Raw genomic sequence first — 19215 nt, 5'->3', positions numbered from 1 at the left:
CTTTTCTTCATGGTATTCAGAGTGTAAATATGAATCCCTACTTAGATACCAGGGAATACTATTGCAAATTGAGTTACAAGGTCAAATTAAACACACTATTGATTTTAGGGCCTTACTTGCCATGTTGCAAATTATAATTTAAAGACACTTTAATATTAACAGCATCCAGATTACATTTTTTCCTCAAGATCACAAATTTAGGAAACAAGTTGTTTTTGTGACACAAATTCAAGCACTCTGATACACCACAGAACATCACAACTGTAGGAGGAAGAAAGCTAAACTTCTGGAGCCTGGCATGATCTACTGTTAGTCTGCAGTAAATAAAGAATTGCCCCACAAGGGTCTGTATTTCTTTTTTCCAGACTGCTAAATACTGTCTTCATAAACAGAATCCCAGCTTTGTCTTTTGCCACAAAACCTATACTAATCCAGTCTCCCATACCCAGCTTTCTACTAGAGATGATAAGCTGTATCTATCTTCTTTATCTATATGTGACCTGTAACCAGTAAGACCTTAAGGCAGAGAAAATTGCAAAATTAGAATGAAGAAAGATGTTTTTCCTGCACTTATTGTGCTATATGAAATTAAATACTCATAACTTTCTGACAAAGCTAGCACAGTCAATGCATTTTTGACCCAACACTCATAAAGCTTCAATGCTGTGCCTGTGAAAAGGGGATAGAGGCAAACCTTCCCTATGAAGCTGTGAGTATCTTAAATTTTCTGAAACAGAGGCAGGAAAGTAATGATCACCACTGAAATTCCACAGGAAAAGTTAAAAATTTTGTATTTGGAAGGATGTGGATAGTGTGTAGTTCATAATGGTGCAGAGGCCACCCAGAGAGGGAAAACAGAGAATTCAAAGAGGGAAGGGGGTGAATACAGTGTCACAGAATAACAGAATGGTTTGGGTTGGAAGGAACTTTCAAAGATCATCTAGTTCCAACCCCTCTGCCAAGCAGAGACGTCAATGGAAACCAGAGCACATCTTGTTATCTACATCCACCTTAAATGAATCCTCCTCCAGCCTATAAAATTAAGCCAAGTTTGAATTAGAATAGTGGATTTACAGCAGACAGAATTAAACAAGAAGTGTCTAAAGAGTTTATATTACTTGAACATCAAGAAAACTGCAAATAGGAATTGAGAACATCCCATGAAGGAAGCTTCTCTATAACCAAATACTGTTAGTAGACCTCTACTACTAAGAGTCTTTGCATCTTCTAGTAAATTTCTAGGAGTTCTGTATTCTGCTTTTAAACAAGATAATTCATCAGTCTGACCCAATCACCATATTTGAGAAAACATAAAAAACTAACCTTACAATCTCCTAAAATGATAGCAACATACTTACAGTCATATCTTTTACACACTAGTATCTAGCCTTAAAGGAGAGAGAAAGCACCTCAACTAAACAGTTGTATGTTTTCTTCTACTACTTCAGCTAAAACTTAAGATAGACCTGCATTCTTTCAGGGGCTGCAATGCATTTTCTAGAGTCTAAACATAAAAATCTAAGATATTTCAGTCAAAAAAATTCCCCCAAAAGAAAAAGAACCCTTCCTCCTCAAAGCATCAGCAACAAAAGCTATCACAGTTGTTTCAGTGCATCACTCATCAATACTGATGTCAAACACAGAAGATCAGCCATGAAAATTTTCCTTCCTTGGATACCAGAATAGGTCACTGACTCCAGTCTCATGTTGCCTTTTCTGCAATCCAGGAATGGAAATCCTTGGAACCACAGAACTTAGTACAGAGAAAAGACCTTGTGTAAGTTTAATTCCTCTGCTCATGCAAGAGAGACAGAATTATCAGTGTTGGGGTTTTTTTGTTGGTTGGTTTTATCATATATCTCTGTAATCACATTTATTTATATATATATAAAAAACATATTAACCCAACTACTTTTCTGCCAAGAAGTGTGGAAAGTTGGGACATCATAAAATATACCTAAATAGTAGGTAAAACTGTATGCATATTTTAAATAGAGAGCATTCACTACAGAAAGAACATCTTGCTTCCGGAAGTGATGTCTCATTAGATAATAATTTATTTCCAAAGAATATTTTTATGTTTATCTCTAGAATTATTTCTAGACAAAGTAAAGTAAACCAATGGGTGTCTTTTCAAAATCTAAAGTGCTCCAAACAAATTCAGGTTTACCCATTCAGATTCAGAGTTGGAATGCCAAAGGGATACGATGGCAGATTGCCAAAATAAAATCATGTTCAACCAGTGTGTCCAGCAAAAAACTTATTGAAGAACTTTAACAGGCACTTGAATGCTTTCTTGTGCCAATATTTTGAAGAGCACACTCAAATTCTTCTGATCTTAGAAAAGTCAAATAAACATTGGGTCTCAAAACACTTTTTCTGTGGTAGTTTTCCTCCTCCAGTTGCAGCTTCGGATTAAACATGGAAACAGAATTATACAAAAAACCGAAATCTGGACATTACAGTGTTACAACATCAGGCCTTTAAAATGCATAACTCAAGATATTATTTCTTCCTTTCTGTGATCAGATGTATATTGCAACTACAATCAAAATAGGGAATCTGCAAATCTACTTACCCCCTTATTGGCAGCAATGCAGCATTCTGCTATTCTCAGCCAAAGCCGGGGGTTTGAGTGATAAACCTGGACTGCCTCAATCAGGCATTCAAAGGCAGCTAAGGGCCTCCCAATATGCAGGAGCTGAATTCCACAATTGTAGAGTAACTCATACCGTTTGTTAGTCAGTAGTGTACACATGGGTCTCCCTGAAAATTTTTTACCTGCAGAAAAGTATAACATAATATTGGATGTGAGAGTCAGGAGAGTTCGAAACATAACTCAGGGAAAAGAAGGGAAGCTGTGGGAAATACCCACAAACTTTTTTTTTTTTTTACAAAAAACTTTCATCACAGAAAATCACTTGCCTCCCTCTGTAAATACATTCCTTCAACATAGAATCATAGAATCATAGAATTGGCTGGGTTGGAAGGGACCTCAGAGATCATCGAGTCCAACCCTTGAACCACCGTTGCGGTTGCTAGACCATGGCACTGAGTGCCACATCCAGTCTCTTTTTAAATAGCTCCAGGGACGGAGAATCCACTACTTCAGTGGGCAGCCCATTCCAATGTCTGATCATCCTCTCCGTAAAGAAATTCTTTCTAATATCCAACCTAAACCTCCCCTGGCACAACTTAAGACCGTGCCCTCTTGTCTTGTTGAAAGTCGTTTGGCAAAAGAGCCCAACCCCCGCCTGGCTACACCCTCCTTTCAGGGAGTTGTAGAGAGTGATGAGGTCTCCCCTGAGCCGCCTCTTCTTTAGGCTGAACAGCCCCAGCTCCCTCAGCCTCTCCTCATAGGGTCTGTGCTCAAGTCCCTTCACCAGCCTGGTTGCCCTCCTTTGGACCTGCTCCAGGATCTCAATATCCTTCCTGAACTGAGGGGTCCAGAAAAGCTGATACCAAAGACAAATTAACTGTATCATTAATAAAAACTGAAGTACATTAAATGCTAACCACTTACGTTCCTTGTCACTCAAGGTACATGTTATATAATACTACTGAAATAATAATAATAGTCTGAAAAGTCTTACCTGGATCTGAGCTACCCGTTCCTAGCTGGGCACAAGCATTATCATTTTCTTGCAAAGCTTTTTTAAAGTAAAAAATTCCTAAATTGTGCTTTCCCATTGCGAAGTGGATGCAGCCAAGATTGTTCCAGAACATACACCTTAAGCATTCACCTGAGAGAACAGCAAAAGACTATTTTCATAAAGTGAAAAGTGTCCTTCAGCCCACAAAATGCTCCCACCACTCTTCTCATGGGTCAGCATATTATGGTAGTTTATTAAAAGTGTTCTTCAGCAAGACGTCAATGGATTATGAAGTTTTATCCCTGATTTGCAAGAACTTTAATAACCTGTATTTCTGTACATCACTCTGATCTCTTGGACAGTTGACCTGAAATGACCTACATATAAGCAGCCACAGATTTCCAGATCTTATGCACCATATTCTGGGAGAACCACCAGGTAAAAGGCAAATCTGTCAGCCAGCAAAGTTGAAGTAAATTTATGTAGAGTTTTCATAGCATTTAGCATGCAAGCAACTCACATTTTTTAACAAATGGCTCTTGTAAAAGAGGAAGTTCTCAAATAATGTTGCCTTCCTAAGTTTTATAAAATAAACAAATTTTAGCCATACAAGCAGGAAATGCATTCTCCTTCCTCAGTATATCATGTTCAGGTAACACAGTAAGAATCTCCTTCTATATAATGAAGAACAGAAAATCAAACTTTTGACTTATCTGCATCTGCTGTTAACTGAAGCTTTACAGAACTGCCAGCAGGTTAAAAAAAAAAAAAACAAGACAAAAACAAAAACCACCCCAAAAAAACCCAAAGCAATGCAGAAACAGACCATTAGCGGATTACCAGACATTATTTTAAGTGTAACCTAGGAAGATCATAAAGTACTGTGTAGAAACACTGTACTGTGTAGAAAAGATAGTGCAAAAATTATAGAAAAATGTTTAAGTTTAATGACAGTTCCAGGAAACATTGTTACAAAAACAACTCTGAACATAAAACCTGTCAAAAATATAATTTACAGTAAATTCTAAAAGAAGTGTCAAAACATGCCAGAACAGGCATTATGCCAAATATTTTAATGTTTTCCACTCAACTTATTTGTAAATACAGAAGTACAATACAAAATACACTCAGTCTTGTGATTCACAGGGTCAGCTCTGGGACTTCTATAATCTAAGCAGCAATATCTACTAGATAAAGGACCTTACAGCACAAGAAATTAAGAGTGTTATCACAAGAACATCACTGAACTAATAGTAAAGAAATTAAGTGGATTTACTTTGTAAGTAAGCTTCAAAATTCTAACTCTCCACTGACACAAGCCAGCTTTCTTTCTGGATTTTTCAACCAATGTTTAAGCAGTCAACTAAAATCTTGAGTGTATTTAAATATGGTATACAGTGACTGTATACATACGTAGCATATATAAGTAATTTTTTCTATCAAAAAAGGATACACATTCATGTAAACTTATTATCTCTGTAATGTGTACACATACATACTTTCTAGATATAAAAATAACTTTAAAATGGCATACAATAGAAGTCAAAGCCTAACACTGTGAAACATTTGCACTTCCCCCAAATAATCATTCCAAGTGCTATTATCTCCTCTTTGAGTACAATCTGAAACCTCAGTTCTAGATCTGGTACGTTGCCTTTTGTTTCATGACTTGATTTAGAAATGCAAAAAAAAGCCTTGCAAATACTATACTTATACCTTCCTAAATTCATTTTCTTAGACAACCAACCACTGCCTTCTCTAAAAGAATGTTCAATGAAAAACACAACAGCGTTATGCGAAGGAGCACAACCAGGAAGATGAAAATATATCTAGCAGATAAACCTATGATATTCAGGACCCTTAAGTAATCATTCATTTGCTTAAAATGAATATCAATGAGTAGTCCAATTATAATGCATATTTACATATTTGCAGGATTAAGGATTTTACCTGTTTTCATGAAGCCTGGATGTTCAGCAATGTTTGCACTGTTTAGAAGTTTCACTGCTTTACGGTAATTGCCCCTCAAATATTCAAAATTACTTTTAAGAAAGAGAGAAGGAGCTGACTGTGAAGGAGAAAACAATAGTTAATTAACTCTTGTTTTATGATTTCTACTGCTCATGTTAAATCACTTCAGAAACAACTTGCCCCTCCTGCCATTTTAAAAATACATTGGCTTAGCCCTTAATACAGCATTTCTTTGTTGAGCATGTGATTAACACCTCTTGCAGACTACAAAACTGTGCATACCCTTTGTTACTGCTCAAAAACCCAACAGCATTCTAGAAAACTCTGTCATTGCAATGACCAAATGAAGAGGATCTTTTTTTTTTCAAGAGGATCTTTATCCAACCTGCCTTCTAGTACACTCCTCCCCACGCTTCCCTCCCTCCGGAGTTCAACAACTTCCTCCTGGGCTGTGATCTTCCTGGTCTGACAACAGAGACCTCATGATCCAGAAGGATTTCTCTCAAACTAGCAGCTGTTGAGACTGGCAACAAAAGGGAAGTGCTCTCCTCCCATTCCCTGCTCCTCAGTTAATGTAGAATTTATCTGGGATGGTGGACGCAATTCTGAGTTGAGAAATCCTACGTAAAAAAAGAAACTGCTTTCTAGCAAGAGGTAAGCCTCCAAAAAATTTCAATAAAAAGAAAAAAACCCAAAAACCTGCATATCCCAGAATTAAATAAAAACATCAGAAGTTTGTAGTACTCTTGACATTTATAGTAAACTAAAACATATTTTGCACTGCTTAAATTATAAAAAAAATATGAAACTCTCTATTGTATGGTGTTTTGATGTTATTTTGTCATCATTAGAGTGCATTTTTCTGAACAATTGAAAATAGTGCAAATAAGAAAATTCTCCACTAATTACACTTGCAGAAGAGATTACAAACTCATCTGACTACATAAAGCATTATTTCAGATATCTATCTTCAATAAGACCTTTACCAAATTCAGTTTTAAAAGAATTAACAGATCCAGATCACAAAACCCAATAGCCTTAAGAATACTCACATTCCCAGCTGTATTCATAACAGACTTGATCTCCCTCTTGCATGCTTTTAGTGACTTCATCTGGATATAGGCTCTAACTTTATACTGTTAAAAAAAAACATTTTTTAAATAAAAAAACAATAATGTGCAGGTTTGTAAGATGAGTCACATTTAGAGATTTATTACCAAATATTACATATACATCTTAAAAATAGGTAGTGAAAAGCTGTTTAAAAAGAAAAATGCAATTCTATTCCAATTAGGTCAATTTTTCCTGTACACGTCTTAGCAAAAGAAAGACTTAGCTAAATTAATTCTTTTGTTTTACAATATAAAATTAGAGACAAGAGTATCACAATTCAAGCCTAACTAGATTAGATGCAGATGGTACTCATTTTTAAGAAAAACTTGAACTGATGTTCTTGCATATATCATATGGAGACACTTACCTGATGTATTTTAGATTTAGCAACTTCTATTAAGGCTCCACCTTCAGCTTTTTGATTAGAGGAGTCTTTATTTGTATTATTACCTGACTGTCAAACAAACAAACAAACAAAAGTGTTAGTAACAGCCACGTTTTAAATTCAGCTTAAAGATTCTTTCATAAACCAGTTTTATCAACACCACATTAAGAAGAAAAATAAGTATTTAACAGTCAAAATTACACATCCCACCAAATACTGTCACTTGAGCTTAATAATCAATATCCAAGAACAATCACACGAGCCAAGAGAACAATTCTATATTAAGATTAGTGTTACACTGTGTTGCTCTGCAGCTGACTATTTTAAGAATTCTCTTACCCAGAAGGATGAAATGCACATTCTAGAGTCTACCATTTGCTTCAGTAAAATTGCTGCAATACTTAAAATCTTTTATCTTAAGTGTGACGTTCCATCAAAAGGAAAAGACAGACGTTTTTTCACTTATAAGCCACTACTCATTCAACTGATTTTGCCAAGACAGATACCAAAGATTTAATTTAAAAGTATGCCTCATACTTCTAGGTACAAGGTAAAAAAAGCTACTTTTGGTCACACAATTGCAATTCCTCTCTGATACCAACTTCCCTTTCAAACTTAGAGTCACATATTTTCATCATCCAAGATGGATGATGGAAATTAACAAGAAAAAAATGCGTATCTGACCCTGAAAAATACTATCTTCCCAATGCAAGGCACTGACTTAAAAAACACTTCTTAGCTCCCTGAGAGTAAGAGAAAAGGGTAGAAGAACAACACATATAATAGAAACAGCTGTTCTATGCAATTAACTCAGTTACTTACATGTATAAATTTCTGTCTGAAGTTACAGGTGATCTAACACAGTTTTATAATTCCAAAGTATTTTTTAAAATTCTGGACTGAGCTAAAGCATCCTTCTGGTAAAGATTTAGTGGCATTCATACAATTTTAAACTTACCTCATTTTTTCCATTCTTGCTGTTATTGTTGCCCTGTGAAATCATTTTTTCCAGAACAGCAAGTAGATGCAAGGCTTTCTCAGCTTGGTAAGTTAGCAGGTATAAGTCTACAAGCAAGAAGCACACAGCCTGGGCAAACTTCTCTTCTGTATAAAGCAAAGTAGTAACAATTACTTCACAGCTCTAGCACCAATCCTTCAAAACATGATGAAATTAAAAAATTTGCTATACACTCCATGTATGCAACATTATGATAAAAACAAGCATAAAAGCATAGCCTAAAGACAGCTTAACATGTATTCTATGTTTGCTGGTTTTTGAGAATTGCTCTGAGCACATCAGCATCAAAGAGCCTGTGTCTAAAAGATGCGTGGTGCCACATGCATGCATAGAAACCCAAAGAACTTGAAAGAATTCCATACAAATACATCTCTACTTGGCTGGTTTCACAAAATTATTCCCAAATAGACATACTGAAAATTGGGAGGAATTGAAGGAAAAACACAGTAGTGATTACCTAATTTATTGAGACACACACACATATAGACCCTTCAGCTTTGTCATGTCCAAAATTCAAGTAGGATTATGAAGGTTCTTCCTACAAGTATGGCAATTCCACTACATCCAGTGCCATAGCTCATAAAAGCTGTGGGCTTTCTAGTCAGGTAAGAGCACATGTAATTATGTATGACCTAATGCACATATTCAAAAATGTGGGTACCCTGGCAAATATACACCCACTTACAAAGTTGTATGATGCCTGAAAAGAGTAGATTTTAAATAATTTAATTAGCTTGCCCATTTTACATAACTAATTCTTGTAAGGTTATCAAAAATCCTTTTCAATTTCATTTTATTTGTCTGCTAAATGTCTCTGAAGTACCTTCCCCCAAAACTCTGTTGTTGGTCTTGATATAAGTAAAACATTGTCTTCATTCCAAAGCCTATCTACTTTTTTAGAACCCTATTAGGTAATTTACAAATTACTTGTCCAATAGTGAGAAAGACTGAATGATCTTTCTATAGTTATTGCATGAACAATTTTTTTTTCTACATACCAAAAGGCTCTATAAACTGGTACAGCTTCTCCCCAACTGAAATAGCTTCAGTGTATTGACGCAGGTGATACAAAATAACAGCTTGATTGTAATACAGCATACTATTTTCCACATCATCTAAACCATCCATTTCTTCAACAGCTGAGTGAACCTGAAAAAAACCACCCCATTTCATTAAACTTTCAATACCTATGATTTTAAAAAGTGTCAAATATTTTACAAAATTAATCCAAAGGTATCAATCCATCTAAATATAAGTCAGTAAGAGCAATAACGTAATAAAGTTTATTCTTATTCGACATCAAGCTAGTAAAAAAGTAACAAATGAATGGAAAGTTGTCCCTTGTCTAGTAAAGTAACATTTTCTTTTTTTATTTTGTACGAAATTACTTCAAACTATTTGAGGTTTATGAACTTCCTAGTGAAAGAACACAGAAGATCTTTCTACAGTTATAATCTCTGGAAAGTTTAACCTTTGGATCAATTTCAGTAATAACTAAAAACAGAACTATAAAAGCAGTGTCTTAAATGATTAATCAGATTCAGAAGTTTAAAAGTAATTTAAGTAATAAGAAAGTTTACTTTCTTATTCCTTTATCAAAGCTAGGGGACAAGGAGCATAAGTTTTCTTCCTATTTCCCTGGAGATTCTCATCATCATTAACAGAACTCAAAATGAGGAACCATGTCAATAAGTTTGCATTACCTGGTTCTTCAGCTGGTTAAGGGTTTGTCTGAAATTATCTGTTGTAGTCTGGTTATTTTTACAGAACTCTGCAACTGCAGTATTCAAAGTTATTTTGTAGTCATCTTTGTTGATGTCTTGAAGACTATTTAGGTGTTGTAAACAAGCATCATAGTTTCCAGCCTGGAAATAGCACAGGTATCAGAAACATGAATTAGAAGATACAAGGTTTAAATTAACAGACCAGTCAGTTTTAATGAAAGTGTCCTCTGATAAGTTTAGAGACCAAAGAAGTATTTCCAACAGCAGCAGCAAGTAAAGCAAACTAAATGTCTACTTCATTATTTATGCAGATTGTAGGTATGAAATGTAAAACTAAAAGTTGAGTTCACACCCAAACCTCGAAGAGAATTTTGTGAAGGACAAATGGATTATTCCAAAATGCTGCGATTATTCCAAAATGCTGCCTCAATGAAGATTGTTCTTCTGACTTCTCTGCATTATATTGAGTTTCAAGATTGTTTATTTCCTCAGTTTTCATAATCTTTTCTAATAACAAGTACACTGAACAGCTGCAGTTGCTTAGGCAAATCCCATCCATACTTGATCTGGAAAAACTGTGAGCTACAATTTAGTCTGTGGAGGTCTGCATAACACAGGCTGGAAAAAGAGAGTGTGTTACTTCCCTGGTGTAGATATAAATAACACTTTTAACACTTTCAGTATTGTAGAATGAAGCATTCAGTCATCCAGGCATGCCTAAACAGAAGCTAGAACCAAAGCATGATGCTCCTCTGAGGTGCAATTTAATCAAAGAAATGCCCTTCTTTGACCTCAGAAATAGGCAAGGACTTCAGAATGGCTCACCTCTTTTCAGCTTTAGTCTTTTCTGTGTTGGTGCAAGGAGGAATTTAGTGGCATTGGAGAATGAAGAGAAATGATCCTTCACACTCTACTGTACAACTCCTATACAGGAATAATCACCATCACCTCTTCTCTATCTGGGTTACTTCCAATCTGGCCTGTCAGATATGCAGATTTGTTTCCATCTTTCTCAGTGCTTCACAACCAAAAGCTATGCTCTCAAGTACCACATCCACTCTCCACTTCCTCCTCCTTCAAGTGCTTTTCCATAGAGATTCTCTTGAGCTCTTGACTAACTACCTCTATTAAGGAAAAAAAATTACTCCAGAGAAAGGCTCTGCTCTTCCCAAGAAAGCTGCCATTCTGTGGCTACACTTAACAGAACCATACCAGTTCCTGCAGGCTCCTGTGAAAGTCCAGTTATCCAATTTACAGAGAGATCAAGTGGGATGTTTATTGACACACAGTATTTCTGCCACTCTTAAATCTCAACAGCATGGATTGCCTACTGGTCATGTGCATAAACATGGGGACTTACAAATCAAGTGCTGTCATGCTTTTTAACTGAGCCTGTCCATCTCCCAATTATTTTCTTTATGTGTTTATACTCACTCAGAGCTTCTCTTCAAAATTTATAGCTTTCAGACCACAGCAACAAGGCTTCTTACTACAGTTGGACTAAAAGCCTTGAACCCCTAAATGCTCAACTTAATGAAAAATAAAATTTTAAAAAAGAAAATTGTCTCCATCTTAGCTTGAACAAGGACATCTTGTGATGTTTTTCCTCAGCTAACAGGATCTGGAAGGTAATATACAATTATAGTAATTCTATCAAGACTGAAATTGGAAGTGAAATATGATAAAGCAGCATTCATGGCAGTCCACAAAGCTATTTACAGCAACTCAATAGCAAAAAAACTGGCAGACAAGGCACCAGACTAATTCTGATGACATCTGTCACCACCTCTGAACTCTGTGATATTAATGAGTTCTTAAAGCAAGAAAAAAATGAGATAAACAAGATACATTGGAACAGTATAAAAGATGTATAAAGTGTAAAGTATAAAGATGAAGTCACCAGCAGAATGAAAGTATCTAAGGCATGCAGATCTGTGGGCAAGGTGGAAAACAAATAATCCTTTCCTGTGTCTTCAGTTCTCAGGACGAAATGCCAACAAGCAAGAAGCTGGCGTTTACATAGCTGGTAAAAGAGTAATTGAGCTAGAAAGCAGTCAAAAGACATCAGTGAACATCAGCTGTAGTAATTTAAGGCCCAGCTACATGCACTTCATGTAACAACATTCCAGACAAAATAGAAGTAATGAGTGAAACACACAAGCAGGAATCTCAAAAGACAGTATTTAAATTTCTCCCCTGATGTATTTAACAAACCCAGAACTGAATTATGCAAGGCATTGTGGAGACAAAGATACAACAACAGAAAAGAACAGCAATTATAATTCCTATAACTTGTTACACTAAATAAAATTAGGAGATGACACAAATAAAAAGTAAACTGGTACCTGAATTTTAACACACACAAAAAGAAATATTTAAAGAAACACAAAAGGGGTAGCAAACATTGTCTGGAGAACATGCTTTGATTTAGTGACAGAACAGTACAAAATGATTTTTGTGACCAAATACAGCAAGATGTTAAAATGAAATAGGTTTTTTTGGTTGCTGTTTTTCATACACATGGGGTTCCTCTAAACCCTTTAACACAACATTTTTATCTTGAAGCAATTAATTCTTCAGAGTGATCATGCATTTCCAAGCTGATACTGAATAGCCGCCTGCTTCTTCTAATTAACTTATTATGCAGCTTTCAAGACGACTAACTTTTGCTAATCAAAATAAAATGTGCTTTTGCACATTTTATTCTAGTATCCCCCACCATTCTCCTCACATCAGAGCAGACAGAAAATATATGTGCTGCCTTTATAACAACACAACCAGTGATACTTCGGGTACAACATCCCATTAATATTTCTGCAACTGTGCTAATGGGGAAAAAAATAAGATGAATTAACAGTTATGTGGCGAATTAAAAATCTCAGAGCTTGTCTTTGTCTCACCAGAAAAGCTTGTAATGCACTGCTCGACAATTCCTTCTCCTGATCAGTAATCCCAGAAGTACTTGCTCCTTCATGTTTCTCTGTACCTTGATCTGTAAAGTGGACAGGAGACAACAAGAGAGTTTTCAAATGTGATGGCAGCTAAATTTCCACGTAACTGCAGCTCTGTCTCCCTACTACACTAAAATACTTGAAGTTATGCTATACTTCTAGTGAATTCCTCTGAAATGTAGATGTAATAATCCTACCTAAATTGCTGTGCTCAATCAATAACTCAAGTCCTGCAAGTTAACTGACATTTTAGATTTCTCTTTAAAGCTGCAGCCATACACCAGGATTACCTTTATTTGCAGTGAAGGCAACACATTGTAAAGTAAATGCCACACTGGGTTAGATAAAAAAACCCTGTATGCTGTTTCCTAAACAGCAAACAAAGGATGCTTTAGGGAACAGCATAAAAAACAGAGCAAATACTGGAACTTCCACCCAGCTCCCTGCTTAGTAAGTCTCCCTAAATAAGAAGATGCAACTGGACTATCATTGTTAGGACTGACAGACCTGATAAGTTTTTTAAAAACTCATTATGCTTTTGTACTCTTCAATATACTCCATTAAATGCTTTCTAGAGATTATACTGCAAGACTCAACCAAATGCTGCCTATACACTTTTTCAGGCTCATTTCCAATCTTACAATTCTTCCTTTGAATCTTCCCTTCATAGGTGAACAGCACAGGCTATTCTGCATTTTCCTCACATGTTATTTTTCCCCTGACTCTTTTCCTGTTCTACCATATATTTTTCCAGATAAAGAAGACAAGAACAGCATGTAGCAATTATGAGGATGACCCCTTTGAGCATTTATATAGCATTATAATGAGGTTCAAATCATCTTCAATTTCTTTCACATACAATTCCTAATATTTTACCTTTCAGTCACTGTAAATATATTTTCTAGAAAGAAGTCTACATTTATAATAATGTAATAAAGCATTTAGTGAATTTGCATTAAAAACCACAATACAGACATTGCATGTCCAAGAAGATGCAAAGAAACCCACCAAACCCTTCCTTTGTGTACTGAACGCAAACTACCAGAGATAAAAATCCAACACAAGCCACCACACCAGACAGCTTATTTTTAGAAGCAGTAACTCATGTGCTAGAACACGCAAAAATAATTTAATTTTTTTGAAACAAAGATTATATAAACCAGCAATGGTTTCCACTTGTGCAGAAAATTATTTCTTGAATTTCACAGTGGAAGCTTTGCTGTAACCTACGTTTTGCTAACCTAATAGGCTAGGTAGGCTTTATAAATGCAACATGTTCTTTCTTTTCCCTAGAATTCCCACATGTAATGAAATCTCTGCTAATCTTATTTTCATTTGGAGCAAATGAAAACACTTATCTGTGAGCTCCACTGCAAAATCCGTTTTCCATCATCACCAACAGATCTGGATCACCAAGATGCCAATGAGGTTAAAATCTCACCAATGTCACACCCACAAGTTACAAAGTAACCCACTGTGATTCAGACAAACTTTAGGATTCAGAAGTTCCAGTACTCTGGAGGGATGGAATCTCAAGGGGATACAGAACTGCATGCACCTGCTGTAAAATCTGACTGTACATAAGGCACTGATATACACCACTTGCACTGCCTTTTCCTTTAAAGGGAAAGTCAGGAGAGAAAATTAAAACACAGAAAAAGATCAGAAAAAATTTGATATGCCAAGGTTTCCTGCAGCAAAAGAGAATAGGAACAAGAAGTACCTCTCTCCTTCAAGCTAAATATATCATAGGTCTGATTCCTGCTCTAAATCTTGTGGTTGTACAGCTGAACAGAAAGCTATTACCCTCCAAGGATCTCTAGAACAGCAATGAATAAGCAAACGCTTTCTGCCTGAGTTGTATAATAAAAGCCACCACCTACATAGATGCTTGATGCCACTTCCTAGGAAAAAAATCAGGACAGGTTTACATATTTCACTGTCTTTAAGTCTGTTAGTACATGAAAAAAAAAACAATCAAATGACTAAAAACAACCTACAACCTGGGGACTGCTTTAAGCAAAACCAGTGCTGTCCCTTTTCCTATAAAGTTAGATTTATGACTGTAATTTTATTAACTGCACCTAGTACAACTCAGTAAACAAAGCAAGTTTGCAAAACCTGACCTGGAACCCTTTTTGCCCTAACACATTAAAAACCTGTTAAAGAGCTAAGGGTCCTTCTAATCTATTGTAATCATGTCACTCTTATTATGACCAGGATCTATTGGTTTCGTTGAACTTTATTATCAAGAGACTTCACAGGCAGGAGTCCACCTAAAAGCTGGCTGGCCCAAGATTCCAAAAATTCCCTGCAGCTCCACTTCATGGGGGGGAGGAAAAAAAGGTATTCTTGCTCTTTCAGCTGCAAATGGCCATCAAGTGCTTGCAAATAAAACTACCATTTCCATTTTTCCTGAGGCATCTGAAAATGAAACAGGTGGCTGCAACGTACCCTGGCAAAATATAACAGCATGCCACTGTGATCATCTAATCATCTTTGGCACTCTTGCAGCAGCACATGGTGTGGGTAGCACATGGCACACCAGTCACTACTGACATGCTCCTGTCCATACAGTAGCTACAGGTATCAGCTGAAATAACTCAAACAGTCAGATTCTCTGTTTTACAAATGACAGGACTTGATTTATCTCTGTAAATTGCATTTACGTACCGACCTGTTAAACTTACAATTTTGTCCAACTTTCACAAGTACGGAACAACTCTAAAGCTAATACGTGCCAGGTTAGTGATAGGGAGCAAAAGGGGCAATCTGAAAGCAAATGTGAAAATCAACAGCTCAGACTTTGATCTGAAGAAAGCTGCTACACTGAGTTTGAAGTTACAGGAGGAAGTCGGGAAAATTCTCTTCCCATGTAGCAAACCTGGGGTTGAGCAGCAGAAACAATGTGTCACAGAGGTTTGTTTGCTTTGCACAAGCCTACAGTTGTTACTACTGGAGAAGTTACATTGCGGTGGGTATCAGAGCTTCGGGAAAATCGTCTTGAGGAGAGGAGAATGATGATAACCATGAAACTGCCACCCAAAAAGGGAGATTACCCTCCTCACGGACTCGCTGGCACAACACCACATGAGCCACATCTCCCACATACAGGTACCTGGAGACACCTCAAGAGGGACATCAATCATTACCCTTTTCATACCTCTCATCTGCATCACCAAGGGCTGCTGGTCCTGAGCCCTCAGCTGAGCTCCTCAGCTGTTCAAATGACATTTTACATGAACTGTGCTGTTGAGTATCAGAGCATTTCTGGAATTTATATATTTTTTTTTTCTAAACTCTACAGGCAGGGGGATAATCTCTTCCTTGTAAGGGGAGGAATCTGTCACATGACTTGCTCCAATAGCACTTTGAAGGGCATTAAGATCAGCCAGCTTATTCAGCCTTTTTAAGAAAATAATGACAGTGGCAACACAATTACATTTATTTATAAAACACTCCACTGTAGTATAAATATTAACACTTCTTTAATGCTGTACCATAGAAAGCATACACTTCTCAGTGGAAAGTTATTTAATTCACTGCTATGAACAAGTACAGTATGTAGAATACCTTGCCCACATCTCATGTCTTTGATTAATTGAGGCACAAACTTTCTTTTTACGCGAGCACAACAAAAAAGGATCTTCCATACTTCAGATAGCTTAGTACACATTGCTCAGTAAAGTACACTAATTTTTCCCACAATCTTTTTCAGATACTGAGGAGTTCTGTATTCAACATCCAGAGAAAAAATGTTGGAGGCTTTTATAATAGTGCTCTCAGCACATAAAGCCAACTGAAAAAGTATCATAGAATCATAGAATTGGCTGGGTTGGAAGGGACCTCAGAGATCATCGAGTCCAACCCTTGATCCACTGCTGCTGCAGTTACTAGACCATGGCACTGAGTGCCACATCCAGTCTCTTTTTAAATATCTCCAGGGACGGAGAATCCACTACTTCCCTAGGCAGCCCATTCCAATGTCTGATCACCCTCTCGGTAAAGAAATTCTTTTTAATGTCCAACCTAAACCTCCTCCGGCACAACTTAAGACCATGCCCTCTTGTCTTGCTGAGAGTTGCCTGGGAAAAGAGACCAACCCCCCCTGGCTACCCCCTCCTTTCAGGGAGTTGTAGAGAGCAATGAGGTCTCCCCTGAGCCTTCTCTTCTTCAGGCTGAACAGCCCGAAGTAGATCTCTTAGGCTTTTTTTCACGTCATCCTCTTCCCTATCCCCAGTGAGCTGCCAGCCGTGGGAAGGTCCTTTCCTGCGACTTCATCCAAGTCTTACAGGAGACGAGCAGTAGCTTATTACTGCCAATGAGCTACACAGCAACTGTACTTGAGATTTATTTCGAGTGTTTACGAGAAGATTATTTATTTATTTATTTATCTCAGTGATTTCTCTCCACAGTGTCTTTTCAGGCCTGAGATCAGGGGAGACCCATTCATCCCTGAAACCACACAGTGGCAACTCAGAAGGAATCGGGCTGAAATCCAGAGGTGAAGTGGCAACACTGAACCGCTCGAACCTCTCCAAAAAGCGCAACTTCTGTAGTGGAGCAGACACCCAGCTCCGAGGATACGGCCATCACACACGCAGCCCGAGCCCTTAGAGGCCAGGAAGGTGCAACACCTCAGCCGCCTCGCCGTAGGAGCGAGGTTCCACACGGCCCAGCTGGCCCACACAGGCCCACAGGCCTCGCCGACACCGCACACATCCGCAGCCCCGCCGTCGCGGGGGTACTACTTCCTCGGCGGAAGGACACATCACGACAGGTCTCTTAACACGGTTTGTCCTTCCGCCCGGGACGTACGGTCACTCACCGCCCCTCGCACGAGAGCGTATCCCTCCGCGCCAGGCGGCCCGGGCCCAAAGCGGACACCAGCGGCCGCTCCCCTCGCACTCACCCGCAGCCTTGTCCGCCGCCATCTCCCCTGACGCGCAGTGCGGCCGCGCAGTCCGAGCTCGCCGATAGGTGCGGGGGTCCCCTCCTTGCGCCGGGCGCTGACCGCACCACACACACACGCACTCACACAGCCGCTGCCCCCTGGGACTACTTTGCCGCCGCCGCCGCCCTCCGAGCCCGCCCCGCTGCCTGCGCCACTCGCTCCTATTCGCCCGCCGCTTCCGGGTTCCCCGCGGCCTCGCGACGTCCGGCTGTTGCCAGGGGAACCGCGCACCTGACGTCAGGACGCCCCAGCGCTTCCTCGGCGAGGGCGTGGCTGCAGGGTTGGGAGGCGCATGCGCGGTGCCGCCCGTCCCGGTGCCGCCGCCGCCGCCGCCGCCGCCATGTTCCGGCTGTGGGGCGGCCGGGTGGGCGGGAGCGAGTGGCGGAGCTCTGCGGCAGCTTCCCGGGGTTTTCGCGGCGCTGAGTCGATTGGCGATCGTCGGCCGCTGTCTATAGCGTTTTTGGGTTTTACTGTCCGGTGTCTTGAGCAGCCGGTGCCGGTAGCGGTGACCATCGGAGGAGGAATCCCTTAAAATATCCGCTACTTGGTGTGGTTTTATGGGGGAATCATCAGCCTGACTCTCTTTTTAACGTGTCTGTCGCCGTAGCAATGAGGGCAGAGAAGGCGGTGTTGTGTCCGCACCCTAAATTCGTCTTTAAATGGGTGCTTGAGCACAGGAGGCGCGGGGAAAGCACCGTGGGTCTGGCGCGTCCTCGGAGCTCGGTGCACCGGGCGGCAGAGTGACCCTGACCGGGCTGGGGGCTACGATTACCATCTGGTAGTGTTGTCATTACCTTTGCCCGTGAAGTACCGCCCATGCGATAATAACGTGTCTGGAATGCTGATAATCACCAGGATATTCTATGTACGGTGTTTCAGCGTTCACCTTGGCTAAGTCTTTTTAGGCTCAGCAGCCACACACTGTTCTGACTCCTGGGTGAGCTTAGGGGAAACGCCTTCGCTTGTTCCCCCGTTGTTATCATAGAATCATAGAATTGGCTGGGTTGGAAGGGACCTCAGAGATCATCAAGTCCAACCCTTGAACCACCGTTGCGGTTGCTAGACCATGGCACTGAGTGCCACATCCAGTCTCTTTTTAAATATCCCCAGGGACGGAGAATCCACTACTTCCCTGGGCAGCCCATTCCAATGCTTGATCACTCTCTCTGTAAAGAAATTCTTTCTAATATCCAACCTAAACTTCCCCTGGCACAACTAAAGACCATGCCCTCTTGTCTTGTTGAAAGTCATCTGGGAAAAGAGCCCAACCCCCACCTGGCTACAACCTCCTTTCAGGGAGTTGTAGAAAGTGATGAGGTCTCTCCTGAGCCGCCTCTTCTTCAGGCTGAACAGCCCCAGCTCCCTCAGCCTCTCCTCATAGGGTCTGTGCTCGAGTCCCTTCACCAGCCTAGTTGACCTCCTTTGGACAGATGCCTCTCCTTTATAAATGCGGGACGGGGGATGGGGTAAGGAGAAAGCCCCTCTCCGGCACTAAAAGGCTCCCTC

General features: G+C 39.3%; 1 protein-coding gene across 1 annotated transcript in view; it reads right to left on the bottom strand.

Moving 5' to 3' along the window:
* The window catches only part of CNOT10 (CCR4-NOT transcription complex subunit 10), a 31599-nt gene extending 13761 nt beyond the window's left edge, over positions 1-17838 (bottom strand). The window contains exons 1-10 of the mRNA XM_008504375.2: positions 17668-17838; positions 12705-12796; positions 9784-9945; positions 9079-9229; positions 8021-8166; positions 7045-7131; positions 6617-6700; positions 5544-5661; positions 3594-3743; positions 2579-2781 (exon numbers count right to left, since the gene is read on the bottom strand). Of these exons, the coding sequence (XP_008502597.1) occupies positions 2579-2781; positions 3594-3743; positions 5544-5661; positions 6617-6700; positions 7045-7131; positions 8021-8166; positions 9079-9229; positions 9784-9945; positions 12705-12796; positions 17668-17689 (1215 nt within the window). The 5' untranslated portion in view covers positions 17690-17838. The remainder of the gene's footprint in view (positions 1-2578; positions 2782-3593; positions 3744-5543; positions 5662-6616; positions 6701-7044; positions 7132-8020; positions 8167-9078; positions 9230-9783; positions 9946-12704; positions 12797-17667) is intronic.
* Between the last annotated feature and the right edge of the window lie 1377 nt (positions 17839-19215).

This window comes from Calypte anna, chromosome 2 (genome assembly GCF_003957555.1).
Source record: "Calypte anna isolate BGI_N300 chromosome 2, bCalAnn1_v1.p, whole genome shotgun sequence".
In the NCBI taxonomy this organism is placed as follows: domain Eukaryota; kingdom Metazoa; phylum Chordata; class Aves; order Apodiformes; family Trochilidae; genus Calypte; species Calypte anna.
The sequence above is the reverse complement of the archived record's forward strand: the minus strand, read 5'-3'. Positions and strand labels throughout refer to the sequence as shown.